This window comes from Dendroctonus ponderosae, unplaced genomic scaffold, assembly GCF_020466585.1.
Source record: "Dendroctonus ponderosae isolate FM_Combo_2020 unplaced genomic scaffold, Dpon_F_20191213v2 Dpon_F_20191213_1, whole genome shotgun sequence".
NCBI classification, from domain to species: domain Eukaryota; kingdom Metazoa; phylum Arthropoda; class Insecta; order Coleoptera; family Curculionidae; genus Dendroctonus; species Dendroctonus ponderosae.
In genome coordinates this window covers 52,574,389-52,595,705 of record NW_026017110.1, presented here as the reverse complement: position 1 = coordinate 52,595,705, position 21,317 = coordinate 52,574,389, and the positions used below count along the sequence as shown (strand labels likewise).

Sequence of the window (21,317 nt, the reverse complement as noted above, 5' to 3'; positions counted from 1 at the left end):
TTTTCCATAAAATAGTTGGCTATCACTGGACTAAGAGGGCTGCCCATTGCTACTCCATCCGTCTGCTCAAAGAATTCGCTGTTCCACTGAAAGTATCATTCTTAGTCGGAAAGCACGGGAGATCACTTCGCCCACTGCCTCATCGCCTTTGAAAATGTTCACCGCAGTTGTGGACGAAACGTTAGGAAGAAATTCCGATAGACCACGGCTTCAAAGCCCGGAAAACATTTCCAAATGTAATCTGACCGGCCGTGAAAGCCTTCATAGTCTAATAAATATTAATTTAATAGTTAACTTATAATAATTAAATCTTCATTTCTTATATGGTACTTTTCCCCCTTACACCCAAAGCTAAAAGCAAGCGCCCTGTTATTTTTTTGCTTCAACTTGTCAAGAAATGACGAATATATCAGGTGGAGTTGATCGAATAACATTTGGTAGTTCCATTGCCCTTCAGTTGCTAATATCGAAATGTGTTTAGTATTAATAACCTTTAAATACGAAATTTGGTTACAGAAATTAAAGAAGCAATGCACGTGTTTCAGCTTGATTTCCATCATTAAAATATTGAAATGTATTTAAGCGAATCCTTCGAACAAATACTTTATCACGCCCTCTCGTGAAACGCGGTTATTTCAAATTACAGGAAAATATCTGTGAAAAACTCGCTAGTCTATTAAGTTTTACAGTTGAGAGAAATATCCTAGTAAAATAATACTTGTTTCTTCAAATTATGACTACCCAAAGTCATTGTTCATTTTTAGAAAAACAATCCGACGATATTCTCCTGTGTTAGTGAAAGAATTGAGAGATTATACGTTAAAGTTAATATTCAAATAAAGCAATTGCCAACGATGGTTTTTAAAATATGAAACTTCAATTGATTATTTTTCAATTCTGTTTCATCCCGATATTAAATTCCTTTAGGAAAAAACCTTTTTGCGATACATGAATGTTCCACTGGCAATTTACAATTTTTATCGTTTTATCAGCTTTTAATTGAACGTATTATCTAAAACTTGCGAGAATTTCCGTTTTCCATCACGCTCCGTTATCATAGGTTATTTGATTGCGAACTGTTGTAATCAATTTGAATTCTTTTGGGAATGAATACCGAGCAATTTTTAAATTTATAAATGAGACCTAAGTTAGGGTTATCACAATTAAAAAGTCACGGAAGCAATTAGATAAATGTGAATTAGATAGGTAGGAAATTGTAGTCGTTGCAAATAAATTAACGCTCTAATTGCGCATATATTTGGAAACAATTCTAGCACGCATCAATCATAATTATATTTCCTATAGAGAGGGGTTTTGTTGTAGTAACCGGCTCATTTCGAGTGCTCCAAAAGCTCAACCGAATTCTAATAATTATTAATGAAGGCTGAAAAACATATTATTGAATATTAAAATGCAGTCAAGGTGGGCAATTAAACTAAATTTGACTACTTAAAGTTTGATGGCAGTAATGTGTGTTTACCATGTTTATTTTCAAAATATTTAAAATTTTCAATTGATGTAACATCTTAAAAGTTTTTTTTTATTTTCAGGAGTCGAACTTCCAGGTAAATATAGCCGAGCATTTCTCTTAAGCTAAGCAACGGGTAAGTAAAATCTACAATTCTACAAACCCAGAGTTCCTTTTCATCATAGATAAGGCTATAAATTTCCGGAACCGAAACAATATACTATCAGACGGTTCAGGGATAGCATGCCAGATATTTTTAAATATGTAAGCCAGGTCTACACGGTTAATTATGCAAGCAGCTTTAGAAGCAGAACGGAGTGAGCAGTTACCACACTTGGATATATAGAGCCTGAAATACCCACATCGCCAGAAATGATTACTAGACGCAATGTATATCCTCGCGGCACTTTTCTCTTTCAATGCTAGTTTGACAAAACAAAATGGGGCCGATACACAAGAACTTTCTTAGGTACTTCATAAATGTATTAAGAATAGTTTGGGACTCGTCAGGAACTTTATGGTTGAAAGCAACTCTTGTAATGTGCAAATGCTAACATGTAAGACACACTTTGTCATAGTCCTGTTTACTTGGAGTTTGTTGCAAAGTTTTCTTGTGATCATTCATCAATTTCACAATTTTGAAAATTATCTTAAGACTGATCTTCAGCTAGAAACAAATGTGTGTTACCTGATTACTTGGTCCACTGCTACTTATCTACATTGCATGGTTTTAGACTTGTTAAGTCGCCTTTCCTTGCGTTGTCAATTTTAAATGTTTTCCACAAACCCCTAAAATTAAATTTTCTGTTTTCTTTGTTCATGTGAATATGCTTGCTTTATGATGAAAGCATATACAACAGCATTTCATAGATATACGAAAGATCATAGCGAATCGGGAAAAATTTGAGATAACAATGTTGTCACGCCGATTGCACATTTACATGCCGTTGATATATTATTGCGTTTCAATTCGCAATTTGCAAATAAACTAGTCAAAATATTCAACGTTAAAGCAAAAAATTTAAATTGTCATTTGGCTTTTGAAACGGGAAGCTAATGGGTCAAATCGGGACAATTATTTATCGGAACATATCTGTTTTGGCAGCGCTAGTATTCAATTGATAAATCTTAAGGGTGCAAGTTCACATCTGCCCCATTAATATTTAGGTTGGCAGATCTATATTTCATATTTGTATTTATCACTTAACTGCTGCGTGTGGATATATTATACTCAGAACAGCTAAAATAATAGACGTGCGTTGTCGCGCTTTGCCTGTCTCCTCATTCACGTATAAACTTATAAATTTTGATGATAAATTATATTATAATTAATTTTTGGCCTCCCCTTTTTAATGTGTATGTGTCAACTTGTAACCCAGTTTGCTCATCAGACCCCTTTTGAACACTTCTGCTTCTAGGGCTTTAAATTGTCAAATATTCCTTATAGCGTTCTATTTAATTGTCTTTCGCTATAAAGCTTATTGCAATCGTGTAAATTGTTATTGGGTGCCGAGAATAATCTGCCATATAGTAAGCGATTAAAAATCAATAGTTAGAAAACTCTAGAGACCATATAACTTGCAGTTATTTTTATCCGTAGCAAACTACTATATCAAGTTACGAAAGGACAATTTATCTGAAACATACATTGGCTTCCTCTATACATGCTGTTTCATAGTTCTTTACTTTGCTGAAAGTCTGTTTATTACATACGTTTTTCCTTTAGCAGTTTAGGTTTCGTGGCATTTTAATGTTAATTTATCGGAATTAGACACAACATTGCCTCTTTATGAACATTCCGTACCGAAACCAATTTCGACCTAATTAACTAAGGACCATTTTCTGAAAATTGGTAACATTAATCAAATATGGTCTCATTTACATTATATTTGTCAACCGACACGTAAATTTGTTTGAATCTATTTTATTCAGCCGATTTCAACATGAAGGTGCATAAAAATAATGCTTGCTGCATTTTTAATCAAAAATAAGATTTTCTACCCAAGCAAAAGTCTACTTATTGGAGTACAAATATATCCGTTGAAAAGTAAAGTTTTATAAATATCAACTTCAACAAGAAACACAAGGCATATAATTAATTTTCCAGTTTACATTTAGCAAAAAATGTTTTTGTTGTGTTGTTTGTTTTACTGATGATAGGGAAGAACGATGAATTCTCCTACAGCGTACATCCTGATATGAGTACTAATTACTCATTATTCCAAATTAATTGAACTTTTTACAAACTTCAGTAAATTACCTTACAATAAACAAACGAAGGTCCAATTATTCTGCGTCATAATTATTTCCGTCTGTCATTACAAACAAATGAACGTAATGATTTAGAGTCATTTTTGGACTCATTTGATTTATGAAAAAGCACAGTGTAATTATCTAGGGCATGAATAACTTACCCTGATATTCGGATATGCATTTGAGTGTACAGAAACCGAACAAGCAATAGAATTACTCATGGCAAACGTATTTGAAGTAATTTTTGAAATAATTTTAAGTCTTTTTATTCCCGAGGGAATAACGGAGCCTTTTCAAACAGCATTTGGTTATATTATTTCTTTTGAACATTGTAACTGTCTGACTACAACAGACTCTGCTATGAACTTATGAGCTTTTCCAAGTCAGGACTCAACTTTACATATATTCTGCTGATTTTAACTACGAATCAACAGGCACGAAACTGCCTGCTAATTTGAACGGTTTAAAGAAAGTATATATCGTTTGCAAAGTTCATACAGGAATTTCGAAGCACGGTGACACTTCTTCCAAATATTACCCGTATCGTTAGCTTGCAAAAACATCAGCACATTATAAGAGATTTAAGATAAAATTTATATTTTAGGATTAATTTAGAAAAATTTTGCAAAATTGCCATAGTAATGTTAAAAATATGTACGAAGCTACATCTAGCTAATGCAGAAACCGTGTTTAATCGCAAGCAACATAACGGGCTTTCCAATTTGAGGTGGGAGAGTAAAACCTTGCTATTTGATATCTGTCAAAGATAAGCGTCATCGGAAGCGTTTTTGTTTTAGTTGAAGGTTTGCAATTTTGGAATATGGATCGCTTAACTGTCGAAGAACGCGGAAAAATTATTAAATGTTACTATAAAAATGGCGATTCTGCTGTATCAACGTTTAGGACTTTACGAGCAGACGACTGTCGACATAATCGACCCACAGAGCATACAATTTCAAACACAGTGGAAAAATTTGAAGAGACTGGATCGGTGACTGATATTGTAAGGCCTGTGTATCAGCGCAACGTTCGTTCTGCTGAAAATATCGCTGTTGTTGCTCAAAGTGTGGAGGAAGACCCAAATTCGTCGATTACCCGACGTGCTCAACAATTGGGCTTGTCTTACTGCTCATTCGGGCGAATTTTGCAATATAATTTGAAGCTCCATCCGTACAAAGTCCAACTGACTCACGGACTTAAGCTTCAAGACCATGGGTAACGCAGAACATACGCAAATTGGGTGATTGAACAACAAGCCGTTGATGATGATTTTTCAAACCGAATTTTCTTTGCAAAAACTAATTCAAAATTACCTCAAAAGTATTGAGGCCTGTAGGAGGTCCCGTGGATGACATTTAGATGATATTGTTTTTCACGTCTAATGGCAAGGTTTAATATTTATATTGAATTAAAATTCCAAAATCGGAATATTTTGTGTTTGTTTTTTTTACTTTACTTTCCCAAGCATAAAATGGATAACCCTGTATAATTAGGATTTCCATATATATGAGCCCAGATATACGTTTGAAGAGAAAAAAACTATGGAGACCAATTGTGACAAAGCGCTATGGAGGCTCTAACTTTTTGCTTTGAACCGAATGGCTAATGGCCAGTTTGTGTGAATTGAATTGTTATTTTCCTCAATAAAAATGCACATTTGTAGAATAACGGCAAGTTAATTGACATTGTTTGAGTATATGTGAAATGTGTATTTAAAATAGCCTGCAAAAATCGGAACAAAAACTGACTGGATTTTTGCGTAAATCAAAATATTTACGGTCCAAATGAAAAAAAAATGTGCATTCTACTTAGAAGAACTATCCAACTTAATTTCGCACGCAGAAAAGGAAAATATATGTACCATTGATCAATGCAGAAGATTTGAATGTCTTCAGACTGTATGATTACTTTGAATCAATCAAAAACGTATTCATATTTTGGTGTCGTTAGGGATAACTATATAATTTTATCAAGTGGAGTGAGATAAGCAGGGAAAATGGGTAAAGTCCGATGTACTATTAACTATTGATTTAGTCATTGCCGCGGCATTTAACCAGCTGTCCTATATAAACAATTTCTCCTTCATGTCGATCTGTCGAAGTGATACAATGGCACTTCCCACCAACATGTATGCGTTAGTGTAAAAAGCTAATGGAGGTTTACTGACTTACAGGTATGGTCCAGTAAAGCCCGATCATCCAGTCAGGATAATTGGCCACTGCGTTCGATTGGCCAATGAGCTGTGACAAGATGGCTTTGCTTTTGCCATTTTGCTCTTTTACTTGCCTTTACAAGCTTAATGAAGCATCGTATTTGAATGAGCATTAGAGGTATCAACGATGCCCGTAAAAAGGGATGCTCTGCTAGATTTAAGGAGATTCATGTTTGGTGTTTAACTCCGTTGCCCCATTCATACCATTTAAGCGACTGTCTATACGAAATATTTTATTCATCAATGAACGACGGGCAAAAATGTAGTATATAGTTTATACTGGACATACAATTGATAGCTTCAACGCAATTGCTATTATTGATAATAGCGTTTTATCCCATCACTAATTGGCTATTTCGCAGCATTTCGCAGGGTCGTAAAACCAAGTATAATTCGTTAACAAATACCGGAAGTTCGTAATTGAATGTAGAATCCCACAATTAGATACAGTTGCCTTTACATAGGACAGATCTAATAGCTTTTGAACTAAAATCAATTGCATTGGTTTCCATTAGGTTTATAATAATTAATAATTAATAACGGATCCAATGAATCGAGGCTCATTTGTTGCATAATACTTTTGGGAGAAGTAAGGCAACAGTCCCAATATAGACAAACATACGCAGCAAGGAATTACATAGTTTACGTTTAAATGTAGTTTATTAATAAAAAATGATTGATGAATAGCGGACCAAACGTTAATGATGCTCATACACTAGAGGTGAGACCGAGGAAGTAGCCTAAATGTTCGAATACAAATGCATGATACTACTTTTTCCAAAAGTAGAGTGTCTTAAAAATTACGAAATAATTCTCATTTCCTGCTCTAACTCATAGCAGCAAAGTTAAGTACGGAGTCAACAATTGCGGTCGGTCGGATAACATTTTCAACAACCACTCCCAGCTTTCACCGTACGAAAATATTAAAGGGCTTTCTTGAAATTTTGCCTTAAACATACCCCTGTCCCAAGTGGACCAATTTTTTGCCCTCCTTACTCACAAGGCTATTTCATAGGCTAATAATGAAATCCAGCCATTGGCCATTGGGATTAATTCAAGATGCAGTAAAAATGCCGTGTTCTAAGCCGCAAAAATCATGATTGTGTATACTATGTTATTTTTCACATGTCTGAAAATTCTGAATGGGCTGCCATTTACAATTTTTCAATCATTACTGGGCGTATTTCCGCAAAACTGTAAAATTAAAAACGGATTCGGTAGATGTGTACGTTTTATTTATTGCCCATTGCATCAGAGCATTAAATTTTTATTTAAATTCAAAACTCGATTTGTAAAAGAGCAAACATTAGTTATTACTTTTTAATTGTCCAGAGACATCAAGCATACTTGCAGCGTGCATGACCGGATTTTATATATTTGAGGGTTTACCAGGTCCGTCAGAATTTTAATAATTTATCACTATAGGAAAAATATGGCTAAATTCTGTTTGACGACGCAATTTGTTCGCATTTTTTCAAACCATTCTAGAATTTCATTTTACTACTTCGACTGATACAAAATATCGTTGAAATTTTCCGGTTCTGGTTTTACTTTGCTTAGAAATCCGATTATTCAGTTGCATTTAACAACGTCGGTGTTACATAAAAAAAATTGCTTAATCTCAGGCATTAAACACTTGAAAACCTTCCTACAAAAGTTACCGAGTAAAGTTTGCTTGGTTATCCTGTTCTTATTTCTGGCTTAATGTTTGCAATATATGCACTATCAGGACGAAAGTGGTATTCAGCACACACATAAATTGAAAATTTTGTTTTATGCAATTTGGAAAAATACACATTCATGTAAAAGAGCTGATTACAAGGCAGTAAATTTGGCATTTCATCTGGAGAATTAATTTTAACATATTAACACACCGTGCGTCATCCCACCCACAAGGTTCGTTTGCGCAAACCAGGTTACGCTTTTTTGTTAGTTGATAAAGCTGTTAACGTCTTAACTTTTAACGAATGGCTCTAACTATTAAATCCTGTGTACAGTGAAGTTGTTCACAAAGCTAATAAATTTGTGCAAGAAAAGTTTATATTGTCAGCATAGTGGAAAAAAGCTTGCAGTTAACACGCTCAGACAGAGCTCACCGTCATTATGCGACGTTGGGAAAACTTTTAAATAGAAAATATGCTATACATCCTTTATAATTAGGACGGTTGCTCTATGTATAGTTTAATATTCCGGACAATTTAAATAAAGAATTAAATCTAGTTGATTTTAATCTAATATCTTCAATATGCTCGTTACCGTAGAAGTACAAACAAAATTTGGACCCGACCGATATATTCACAAACATTAGAATTAATTGGAGGAACACTTGCGTGGTCGCGAGTTAATATTTATATTAATTGATTTTTTGTAGTATAAAAAATTCTTTGATTTTATGATCTCCTACATTATATTTTTGAAAGTCAAAATGCTATAACAGTAACTTTTAAACATTTAGGTCGTACCGTTCAATAGGGATCAAATATGGATTTTGGCATGTTTATTTAACATAACTTACGAAGCTGACCACTGCTTATAACTGTACCAGAGGAATATTGGTTACGGAAGTTTAGGCCGACTCTCCTGCAAATTAAACCAATTCGAGTCATTTATTTTAATTGTAACAACTTCTTGTTTTGCACAAAACTTATTTAAGCGAAGAACACAAGAAATTAGCCACCTTATTTTTTTTTCTTCTTCTTCTTCGTGTAAAAGGACAAAGTCCTGTTAATGGTCGATGGTCACTGGTCGCCTTGGTTCTGGTTTTTGCGTTTAGGCCCAGTTTGCAATTCGGTCTGGACTCATTCGTTCTAGGTGGTATCTTCAACATCGGCGCCTCTTTCTCACCCATCTGGTGTTCTCGTTACCTATCCTGTCATGCAAGTGATCCCTTTTTTTTCTTAGGGCTTTCATCTCAACTATTCTCATTTTCCTCTTGGTGCATATATTTCAGCTCTTGTCCCGGCGGCGCCCATTTATAGGCCCTACGAAGGTCTTCTAAATTCGTGTCTTGCTCTCTGTGGTCATATATTTGTTCTTCATAAATTATAGCTTGCAAACACCCTGATACTCTTACGACTTTTCTGATCTGGTTATCCAATTTATTCACTGTACTGCTGCTCGATACCTGTACCCCCAGATGGTTGAAATTCATCACCTGATTTATAATGCGCTCACTCACCACCAACTTACGTCGGATCGGATCTTGGATATTACATGCATGGGCTAAGACTCTCTCCATATCTAATGCCGGATGAGACTAAGATCTCTTGTTAGACCACGTTCTGTTGTTATCATTGTTTTATTGTTTATGTTAAGCTGCTTTGATAGGTTTATGTGGCACTTATTAACATCTTTTTGGTTTAGCCGGTCGATTACATCCTTAAGCTGTAAATTGTTCAATGCTTGCTTTGCATGCGTTCACAAAGCGTGTATACATTGGTTTATTGAATTCAATCGATTTCTCTATTAATTGGCATATCAATTGATAATCGCATGGAGATGATCGATTTTCCATTTCTGTATCATCGTTGTTTCGCTATTGTTATCATATCGAGTTTTACAGTATGTTGCCCATCTTTCTTGATCTATTTCATTTATAATTACTTCCTCATTGACTAGCTTTTTTGTCTTTCGTAGCATGTTCCAGGTGCTCTTCTGGTCGACGTATAGGTCAAGTTCCATTTCAACCGAGAACCTTTCCCTGTATATCCTTTTAAGTTGTTTAATCGGATCAGTAGTTCTGTTTCTTTTCGTTTTGTAAACTCGATTTTCTTCTAGTGATCTGTTGTTGGTGTACCGTATGTAAGCGTTCTTTTTCCCTTTCGCTAATTTCTTGACTTCCGGAGTGAACCATTGCTTATGGTTTCTTTTATGTCTGTTTATTATTCTTTCTTCTAGGACTTCCTTGGCACTGCTCTTTATGCTGTTTTTTTTTATTTTTTCCCCTGCGTCTTCTACATTATCTCTTCCTGCTATTGTATTTTGAGTGATCGTCTCGTCCAATCTGGTTTGGTAAAGTTTTCTGACGCTTTCGTTCTTGAGTGTTCGGTACTTACAAGAATTAGACCCTGTTGTGTTCCGATATTGGCTGATGTTATTAAACTAAAATCGAGTATCCGAGAGGGGTGGGAGGTCCTAGTTGGAATGACTTAATCAATGACCGATTTTTAGTCTCTTGTGTTGAGGAAAGTGTATTTTTGTTGTTCCTTGTGACCAAAATATGTATTATTAATACGTAGTTTATTGTGGGCACATGTTTGCATCAGCATTTCTGCATTGTCATTTATCGTCCCTTGGTTGAAACTGTGCATTATTTCCTGAACAACAGAATTACCAATTCTTGAGTTAAGGTAGACCATGATGATGGCTTTTCCTTTTCTGGTTCTAGCGTGTGTTGCAGGAAGTCGAAAAATTATGCTTTCTTTCGTCTTTCGGCTCGCCTGCATCTGATGTACATACGCTTAGTATGTGTGTCGTTTCCTCCACCAGTTTCATTTTCACCTGTATGCTGGTGCAATCTATATATTGTACTTCCTTGATACTGGTTTCGAATTTCTTGTTGACCAGATATCAATTTGATATATTTATAATACAATATGTATATCAAATTGATTAGCAGGCCGAAATATATCTTTTATTGCTCCCACAGAAAGATATAAATAAATTCATCTGCATAATTTGACGTATTAACTAACGTATAATGACTAATGTAATCTTCTTTCTGTCGTAGTGCTATCGATAAAATGGATATCAAAAATTCGGTAACCCAACCAATCACTAAACACTTTATTGTTAGATGCGATGCCAGGCCCGTCTAATATACAATCTATAACCTACGAGCCCATAAAGCCCATTTAGAGTTTCTAGGAATTAGGGATAATCCCAAAGGTTCAAACCAGAAAATTCCGCTGACCAATTATTTATGTTTTTACTAGATATATATTTTATTGAAGCCTAAAGTTGACTGAATATTTAGAAACCAGTTCGATAGTAAACGAAGCTCAAGTCAATAGACAAACAAAATAAATTAAGATGTCAAACGAAGTATACGTAAAGTTTAGTGCATTCGTAACTAAATGTCAGTTTTACTCGGTATCGTAAATAAACTTTTCGAGATGTTTCAATGCACGTCTTCGGGAAAATTGATAGTCGTGTCACCTGACGCAGTCGCATGCCTCTACCTATAGTGTGCAAAATACTCCTACAGTTTAGGAGTATGAATTATGTCTAATTACTGACATCTGGATTGCACTTTCTTGCTTCGTTTCAGTTTGTCGTCATTAATCTGCACTGTTAAGTGAAATGTGTTGTATCTTCGAGTTGATTTTCATGGAATGCTATAGTTGAGTGTCGCTTCTATCAGTCGATTATATCGTTTCATGGCCGAGTGATAAAGCAACGCTTATAATTTGTTTTTGAAATGGTATTTTGCTATCGCCATTCTTTTACAGCTTTTTCCAAGTTGACAAGAATTACCTAATAGCATTGGCGTTGTATAAACTATTCATATGATTTTAGTTTTGGATGCAATCAAAGGTGAGCTGTTTTGCATAGTGAGTTGTCACTTTGGTGCTGAACCGATATAAGTCTAATTACGATTTCTGTGTATAATCTAATATTTAGCTAATTAAGGATCATGATATAAATTATTATTTCGGAGATAATCAATACGGTATATGTTCGGATCCAGTACACTCCATCAAATACAAGTAGTCGTTAGCCATTGTATCGAAAAGGTGCACCTATGCGTCATGGCCAGATCTGAATTTCGAATATAGCTGATTGCAAAATGATTATATGATTAAACTTTGATTGTCAGGAGCAAATGCAAATTATTTCGACACAAACTGTTTGGACAAAAATGTTTGTGTTGCTGACATGCAATGATTCTTTTTATCCTATTTATGTGTCTTCCACTTTTAACACTGGTGTACTACGACTAATTGCGAAAAAATTAATATTATTAGATATCAATCAATTTAATAATTGTAAATAAGTAGCACACTATTCAAAATATTTGGATTGATATCTGATATATATCAATGTCGTATAGTATTTAATTAACAAAACGAATACCTTCAGTTTGTCGTCTATAAATCGGAGAGTCTTACTGGGTCTTCCGACAACTTAAAAGATTTCCGCCAGGGTTCATCATTGAATTATTCATGTATTTCGTTTCTTCAAGTCCAAAAAGAAAGCCAATGTGGTTATAGTTCCCAACAGAATCCGAAATCACTACTATATGGTAAAATATAACGAACACAGCTTTATGGAAAAATTGGTTTATTTGAGGAAAGAAACATTAAAATATCGGCATTGATTGGCAAGTTAATGGTCAGAACTGTTTTCAAAATATTTGACCTAACTTACGTCTGGTAAAAGCCGACTTAGGTTAAATCCAAGACTGGTTTAGTGCCTATTGAAAATCGCTTCGAATTAGGAAATTATATATTATACAGGGTCGCTTTCATGTATGAAAATGGCGAATCATTTTCTAAACTAAGCTATCTAGAATAAAACAATTAATACAAAAATTGTATGGTTATTTCTAGTCTATTTACATAAATGAAAAATTAGTATACAGGATCAGTCAAAAAGTCACAGCAACGCAATTTACCTTAGAACACCAATATTTGATTCAATAATTTAATTGTTCTCCATGTTCTAAACCAATATCGTATAACACATTACATGTTTAAATTTAATCGTTTTGGAGATACCGAGTTCTTAAAAATATGTTTTGATATAATTCGCCAAATTATTAAGTCAAATATAAAAACACCGTTCATCAAGTATACATAAAAATTTTAACAACGCGATATCTTCAAAACGACTAAATTCAAGCATGTAATGCTTGTATACGATTTTTATTTAAAATGTCGAGGCGAACTAAATTATTGTCTAATATACAGGCCGTTCCATTTAAGAAAAAGGAACTTCGCTTTGCAGTAGTTTTTTGACTGATCCTGTATGCAAAGTTTTTCCTTATGTAAATAGACCTTAGAATAGAAAAGGCCTTTCAATGTTCGCATTAATCATTTTGTTCCGGCTCTCTTAGTTCTTAAGAAATAATCCACCGTTTCCATAAATATAAGCGACCGGATATATAATTAATACGGCAAAACGAACATATTTAAAGCATTCACAATATGTTTCAAAACTTCAAAAAGCGCACGAATAGTTTAGTTTAAATTCCCTAATTCAAAATTTCTAGATAACGAAACCAAACACTTTTCTGAGGGACTTCGAACGGTGAAGTAGATGGATAAACTAGAGTTATTTATAGGAGAGGAACAACTCTAATTTTTATCAATTTTCTATTTTAATTACCGGTTGACTTTGCGATTTGAGTGTTATAATAGTGAATGATTTTCCTACATTGATCCGTTTAAATGAGATTAAGTAAAGCGATTTCCAGTGAGCAATTTCTCCGTGACAATAATTAAGGAAAGACTTATTCAGCAAATCGTTTTTTATGGCGCTTCATTAAAGTTCGAAGAACACAGTCGCAGAGAGTTGATGTCACACTCTAGTAAATTTATCCGGTATTTATGAAGCGATGAGTTTCGTCCTTTATCTCCCTCACACTTAAATATGTATAAATCTTGGTAATTTTCCGGGAACAGGTAAAATTGTTCGCCATTTAGAATTACCGGTTCGTCAGTGACGCAATGCATCACAGGGAGGTAGTAAAAATCTCTCCGTTCTACGGCTAATGTCAAATTTATTCAGCTTTCCAAAGTCCTACCCTTATTCGTCATTATCTCAAGTGTAATAACGTCACATACACTTACTTATTATGCGCTCGTTATTTTATCCTTACTTCCTTTATCTTAACATAAAAGACGTTCCAATTTAATGCTTACTAATACGACGCCTGAAACAAATTTTTGAATTGTATGTAAAATGAACGCTTAATTACAATTACTCTATTCAGGTTTGTGCTACAACATTTATTTAGGTGAACGTTAAAAATTGACAAAAAAGGCTCTCCCTATTGTAAACCAAATAGGATTATCGTTTAACAAAATTATATTTAAACAAGTTCACTTTGCAACTAAAAATCAATTCAGCGTTTCAATTTTCCGTTCTTCTTTGTTGATTGAATTGTTGAGTAAACTAAAACAATATCCCAGATTGCGTGCCTTTAAAAAGTGCTGCGACTTGAAAGGTAAATTGCTTTCTACCACATGATTTGGTGAACCCGTAAAATTACCAGCTCGCAATGTTTCGTATAAATTATTAGGTGTATCCAAATTGGACAAGTTCGATCATAAAAGTCATAGAATGTTACACAAAAGTATCAAGAGCCGGGCTTAAGTTATTTTCAGAAATCATAGGTTTTACGCCCACTGGTCCTTATTAAGCAGGATATCGATTTGAAGCTTTATAGAGAAGTTCATTTTTGCCACTATTTGATAATGTAAATATTCATTTCTATGGTAGAAATGAGTGAAATATTCGATTGAATATTTCATATCGTCAAATTAAAAAGCAACAACTCTAATTGATATAATGATTTGACAATAGGCAGTTTTGTGAAGTTAACAAATATTCTTATTTTATCAAGCAAACATGTTTTATTATTTTAAAATATTAAAATTTGATGCATTTTTTGGTATTTCATTGCTTTCGTTTTTTCAGTGTTTTAAGACTCTTTGCTTTTAAACCATAACAAATGGAAATGGCATTCAAGTTATTGAAAATAAAATGTAAATAATGATTGTGAATTGTGTTCAAATAAGCAAAGACTAGTAACTGATTGTTTGATATTTAATGGTAATTTAAAATTATTTCTTCACTTCAATTTCCGGTTACAAAACCTTCAAATTCATAATTATTGCACTTAAAATTATGAATCTATATTATTTGATGTGCATTCAAAATGTGCAGATTTTTGTTAACATTCTACCATTTTTCGTCAATTTATCCATGTGATTTGTCTGCTCGAAGCATTTCAGTCAGTTGTACTACATATGGTCGTCTCAAACATTACTCTAAAACTGCTATTCGCTAATTATAGACTATATATGCAGATGCATTTAAATTTAATACCATTTACACACGCACATATTAGGTGAAGTTATTTTCAAGGCATAGGCAGACACAGCTGGATTATCTAGAACATCATGAAATGTTCGAAATTCCACAAATTCAGAATTTCACTCATCTCAGTATAATATGTTACACATCTTCCCGTCTTGTGAAGCCAAATGCTACAATATTAGCTGAAAACCCTGTCGTGTTAAATAGTTAATGTTATTGAATATCAAAGTATGAAATGTACGCAAGATAATTGTACGGGTAAATACTAAAAGCCTTAAAATTGATGGCCGATTTTTATAGACGCCCGAAATTTACAACGGTCTAAAATGTAAAAATGTCGAAAGTTTGCAAAATTTAGAATGACAGCCATAAGATGTCGGCTTACATGAGAAAGGAGGCTGTCGAAGGTAAAACCATATAATTGAAAACCTCCCTGAAAATAGATTTTCCGGAAATTTGCCACTGTCTTTACTCTCCTTTTGTCTAGTTATATGGAATGCTGATAGAGAGGACTTGAGCGCCATTTCAATAATTTATTAGATATGGCTTTGCTGAAAATATTACTTCAGGACGCGTGACTGTAATTTATTTGGTTTATTGAGTTTCACAAATCATTTCTGCTTGATTTTCTAGGTACACATTTTTTTAAACTTTTTGTTGTTTTGTGTCAAAATTATTTTAGTTAAATTGTTAGTTAAGTCAATTAAATTTGATGTTGCTTAACAAAAAGTTTGTGTATCAATTCAGCAAAACTATTAATTATGTTCTTCATAGAAAGTTTATGTTTCCAAAACGTCTTGTGCCAAATCTTGAATTGATTAATTTAGCACGATAAGTACAGAATATAGTGGCACGTCTTACGCGTTCAGTGCCGTAGTTGAAGCTATTGATTTGGCAGAGAAACTCATGGGGGCTTTACATGTACTTGCTCAATAACATGGACCAGATGATCATGGTACGTACGACTTTACCGAAAATCTCAAACAATATCATTGTTTTTATGATATGGAAGAAGTTGAACAATAAGTTGAAACCGTCCAAGCCATAGTTAGGCTGAGTACAGTATTCCCCTTGGCAGCATCAGTACATATAAATTGTATTAAATTTCGTAGCACCATTTTCATCTAGCATTGTAAAAACAGAAATTCAAGAATATACGGTTATTAAAATGGGCAACAAGTGAGTCCGGTTCTGTGATAACTGAAACAAGTATTTAAGAGTATCATCACTCTCCCAATTCACTATTTGGACGAGCCAGTTTAAAGTGTCAATGACTTAATTCAGCTTATAGCTTTCAGAACTTCCTACTTGCAACTGAAGAAAGCTAATATAAAAGTCATTAATTTGTGATGTGCTTGAAACACGCAGGGCTGTATTTTGAATAGTTTCCAGTTTTGAAAGTCAGCATTGTTCATTAGTGCCAGTTTAAGGCAAATTACTTTAATTTGTTATAGGATTTGTGATTGTTTAAACAAAAAAATTCCATACGGTTTTTGAAGCATTTCAGTTCACGAAATTCTTGCGTATAGAAAACGTAGATGTAAATAACCAATGGCTTTAGTTATTTATTTTTACGATTAATCACTGGTTGGAACCGCGAATGTTTCACAATACCAGATCAATTTTTTTAGTTATTATATGCATAGTCACAAAGAATATGCAGTTTTCCTCTATTTTTCAGATTAAATATGGGTTTCACAGCTTGAAAATCACGTCCCCGTTAGCACACGGTTCTCTATCTCCTCCGAAATATTTGTCTCTTCCGAAATTCATGTTTCCTTTGATAGATGCTTACACAGAAACATGTCTCCACTAGAACAACTGAAATATGGCGGTTCCGTCTAATATAAATGTGAAGCAAGTAAACTTATCTCCAATATTAAATCCATCTTTTCCATTTTCATCTGTCACTGTAATTTGTTGGCATTTTCGTCAGTGCACATTTCATCTCTGTTCTGCTCTGCTCTAATTAATTATCATTCTCGATGATACTAACATATTATGTGAGATTAATAATTGCGATGACAAAACCCAGCAGCGAATTTATGTACAAAACAAGCTAATGACTTGAAGGATTGTGCTCTGAATTTTCGCTCGCTATTCGGTCATCTACGTTTAATTACCATATTATTTTAAAATACAGACCTTGTAGAAGAAGTAATGGTTTTCGAAATTTTACTCTATTTAGCATGCTGATGCTGGTAAATTGCTTCTATATTTTTCCTTTCGTGGATTTTCCAGTGGCATACGGGGTGTCAATTTGAAAACTTGCCACCTTTAGTATCTTTCTTGCAGTTCAAAATATGAACAATAGAGAAGACCCGTAAATTTTATTTGTAAGGGGGACATTTTAGATGGATGTTTTTAGCCTCCTTCTTTCAACCCCCTTGGACGGGTAGATGTCACCCTTAGAATCTTAAATGGGAAGGGGGGTCAAGTGGAACATCATTTTAAAGGGCGTTCAATCATCTTTACACTAGTTATTACCTTGTTGCTTTTCGTCCAGAGGTTTCCGAATAATCGCGTTTTAAAATTACAGAAGCAATTAAACTTACCTGCTTTGAGATTTTGGTTTTCAGATTAGCGTTTAAACAGAAATTATCTTATTAGGTCTCCTTAAGCTACCAATGATTAGAAGATTCGGTTACACCGTTAAAATAGTCGAATAACAGGAAGAAAATCTAGTTTAGACAATTGAGTTCGGAGTTATTGATTTTTTTCGTCGGGAAAAATAACTCTTTACTTACGGAAAATAAATTTCTAAAATAAAACCCATTGGGTCTACTTACGAACTATCTTATAAGTTGTTCAAGTGTTGTCAATTTTCCTGTAAACAATAGTAAGGTCTGTTTTTTTAACTCTTCCCTAACATTTCGGAAAACTTCACCGGGAATTGACATTCTGCTGCAATTCGCGTTTTGCGATCATCAATATCAACAGGTTATATTTTATAAACAATGGACTTAAGATGTCCCCAAAGAAGGAAGTCTAATGGTGTTCAATTCGGTGATTTTGGAGGCCATTCAATTGGTCCCCTTCTGCCAATTGATCTATCCGTGAATAAACATCAATGTTAGGGAGGGTTCGCAAATAGACTTTATTATTGTTTACAGGAAAATAGACAACATTTTGAACACCTTATAAGATAATGCGTAAGTAGATCCATGGCTTTTATTGTAGCAATTTCTCATCCCTAAATAAAAAGTAATTTTGCTCGAAGTAAAATAATCAATACGTCCGAAATCAATTGTTTAAACTAGATTTTCTTCCTGTTATTCAACGATTTTAACGGTGTAACCGAATCTTCTATGTATTGGTCTATCTATAAAGACACTCCGTGACATAATTTTTGTTTAAACACTAATCAGAAAACTAAAATCGCAATGTCAATTCAAGTTTAATTGTTTCTGCAATTTTGAAACGCGATTATTCGAAAATCTCTAAACAAAAAGCAACGAAGTAGTAACTAATATAAAGAGAATTGAACGTCCTTTAAAACGATGTGCCAATTGACCCCCCTTCCTATTTAAGATTCTAAGGATGACATCTAGCTGTCCTAGGGGGTTGAAATAAACAGGCTAAAAATATTAATTTAAAGTGTCCCCCTTACAAATAAAATTCACGGGTGTTTCCGATTTTTCATATTTTACACTGCAAGAAAGATATTAAGGGTGGGAAGTTTTCAAATTGATTGCCGGTATATACAAGAATTTCATTTTTCCAGAGTTATATTGTCAAATGTAAAGGCACGCCATTATAAAGTTTCAAAATTAATCCAGGATAAATTTTGGCTCGCCACAGTTATGTTTTTTATTGCCTTCTAATGACGGTATTAATATCAGGCGGCGTAGACTTAAGTAGGGTAATATTTTGATACTGACAGATAGGTGGTAATAGGTAGTGACAATGAATTCGCAGTTGCTATGTTTAATTTGATAATTGTTAATTATATTGCGATTAAACCAAACGGCTTACTCAAGTGCTTTTCGTTCGGAGCACAGCCACGTTATCTTTTAATATCCTTCGTTTTCTCTGATTTGCATGTCTTTAATTATGTGCTAATGAATGATGAATGTAAGAGATTTATTTAGATATTTCAGATAATTCATGAACTATATTTAAGGCATAAAAAACTAATTTTTAAAATATCCAGACCACCCGAGTCACTTTAAGAGAGCAAAGCATAAAATTTTAGTTGGCAAACAAAGTCGTGTAGTTTTTCACATTTAGTGGCACATTCTTTCAGCTTCTTTGGCATCTTGACGTACAATTACGATCGATAAACTTTATGCAACCGTTAGACATGCATGGAGTTCTTTTATAGACTTACCGTATGTACCGCCGGAGTTTTAGCTTCCAAGTGGAGCATTTCTCAAACACAATTATTGGGATTAGCGAGATTAAGGGAAAGTCACGTATTTGAACTAAGGTGCAAGTAAAATCCATGAATGTATTTATCTCAATTAATGAGGATAAGTCAACAGTTATTCAAGCAATTTCAACTTTCGAAACTATTCTGAATGAGGTGATTTTTTCAGAGGTTTGCGAGAATACGTATTGCGCTTGGGGTGCCCAATGTGTAACCGCTCGTGATGGAAGTTCTTCTTGTCAATGCCTCAAAACTTGCACGTCCGAGATCGACCCTGTCTGTGGAACGAATGATGTAACATATGACAGTTTATGCTTGCTGAGACTGGCCTCGTGCCGTGAACGACAGGACACCAGATTTAAACATGATGGCCCTTGTGGTAAGTAATAATCTAGAGCTGGTGTATTATTATTAACCTACCTAATAAAGCTTTAATTAGCTCGATTCTGCTTTATTATCTCCGGTTTGTAAGGGAGGAATTAATTTGGTAATCTTAAATAGAAGATATTTTGCAATGCACTTTTTCGATTGGCTACAGACTGATCGAAAATAAATGTTCACTAAATAGTGGACCGCAACTGTGTTGCATTCGTAGAGTCATTAACGCACTTTGAACTAGAACAAATCAGACATTCAGCTTCTTTGTTTATGAGAAAGCATTCTGGATTTTCGTATAATTTGCTATTCAAATTGCTTCTTTGAGCACAGATCTAGGCAGCAACGTTATTAGTACTTTAACAGAAAAAAGAGATTGAAAAGAAAAAGAAAAAGAAAAAAAAAGATTGAAAGTTGAAAACGAATTGGCATCTCGTTTTGTTATATTCATCTACTTCTACTTGTCGAGCAAGTAGAAAGTTTCACAAATCGGCAAAATATCGTAATATAAAAGGATAAAGCTGGCATGTCCAATCATTATTATATAATTAAAAAAGCAAATAAGAATATCTGTTCCATTTTATTTGTTAATGCGATATAGGCACAATTTGTTTAATCATTTTCCTGTTCAACAGTTTCCTGCTGAACTTGCCGGATAATAATGCGCATTTGATTACATATATTTTACCAATCAACTGATGTTGCAAGGTACATACAGTGTATACTGAATTATCTAAAAAAAATTGCAAGCCTGTGAAAAGTTTTCCACATTTATTAAACATTCAGAAATTTATGACTTGATTTGAAATAGGAAATTCGCAGGCAATTGACTTGTGCATTAAATCAGATTCAATTATGAATCTAAATGTTAATTAATTATTATTTGTACGGGTGTATTATGAGGTAGCAAAAAAACGTTATTTAGTATTTGCTCAACGTATATCTGCAAACTTCGCGCGGTGCCGTAAATGTATTTAAATATGACAATAAACTTTTTCTGTTACATTCCAATGTCAATCGCGTTTTGGAAAATAGATTTTATGCATTATTGGATATTTATTGAATGTTACATTTAATTCCCATCGAAAATTCTGTGTGCTTTTGGGTACACTTCGGCTCAATAAATGCGATTTAAATTTTGGTTTTCGATTGCAATGGTTAGATTGAAGCTTTTTGATTCATACTATGTCATCGGTAAACAAGTCCACCTATGGTAGTTTTAAATTACTCGTATTTTGATGATTTGCATAAATTACAAATAAACTACAATTGGCTTATAAACATTTTCGGACATTTTCATGGAGTTCATTTTTTCTGATAAATTTCATGGAATTTTCTGCATGTATTATTTACAAACTAAAATGCCTGCATTTTCACATTCAAATTGAGATAATCTCGGGTTATCCAATCATGAAAGGTTTTGCAATGTAATTCAATTGAAATTTTCATCAAATTTCTCCATTTGAAATTACATCTCAAATGCTCAGATGTCTGGTTTAAAAGACAATTTTCTTGAAGAGCCGCTTGTAGTCAAACGAAACGCTAGAGACTAGATATTCTAGAGCACCGTGCAGGCAAATATGTATTTTTTATGC

General features: G+C 33.9%; 1 protein-coding gene across 1 annotated transcript in view; it reads left to right on the top strand.

Moving 5' to 3' along the window:
- The window catches only part of LOC109533785 (agrin), a 232,861-nt gene that overhangs the window by 158,992 nt on the left and 52,552 nt on the right, over positions 1 to 21,317 (top strand). The window contains exons 6-7 of the mRNA XM_048668179.1: positions 1,551 to 1,565; positions 19,517 to 19,726. Of these exons, the coding sequence (XP_048524136.1) occupies positions 1,551 to 1,565; positions 19,517 to 19,726 (225 nt within the window). The remainder of the gene's footprint in view (positions 1 to 1,550; positions 1,566 to 19,516; positions 19,727 to 21,317) is intronic.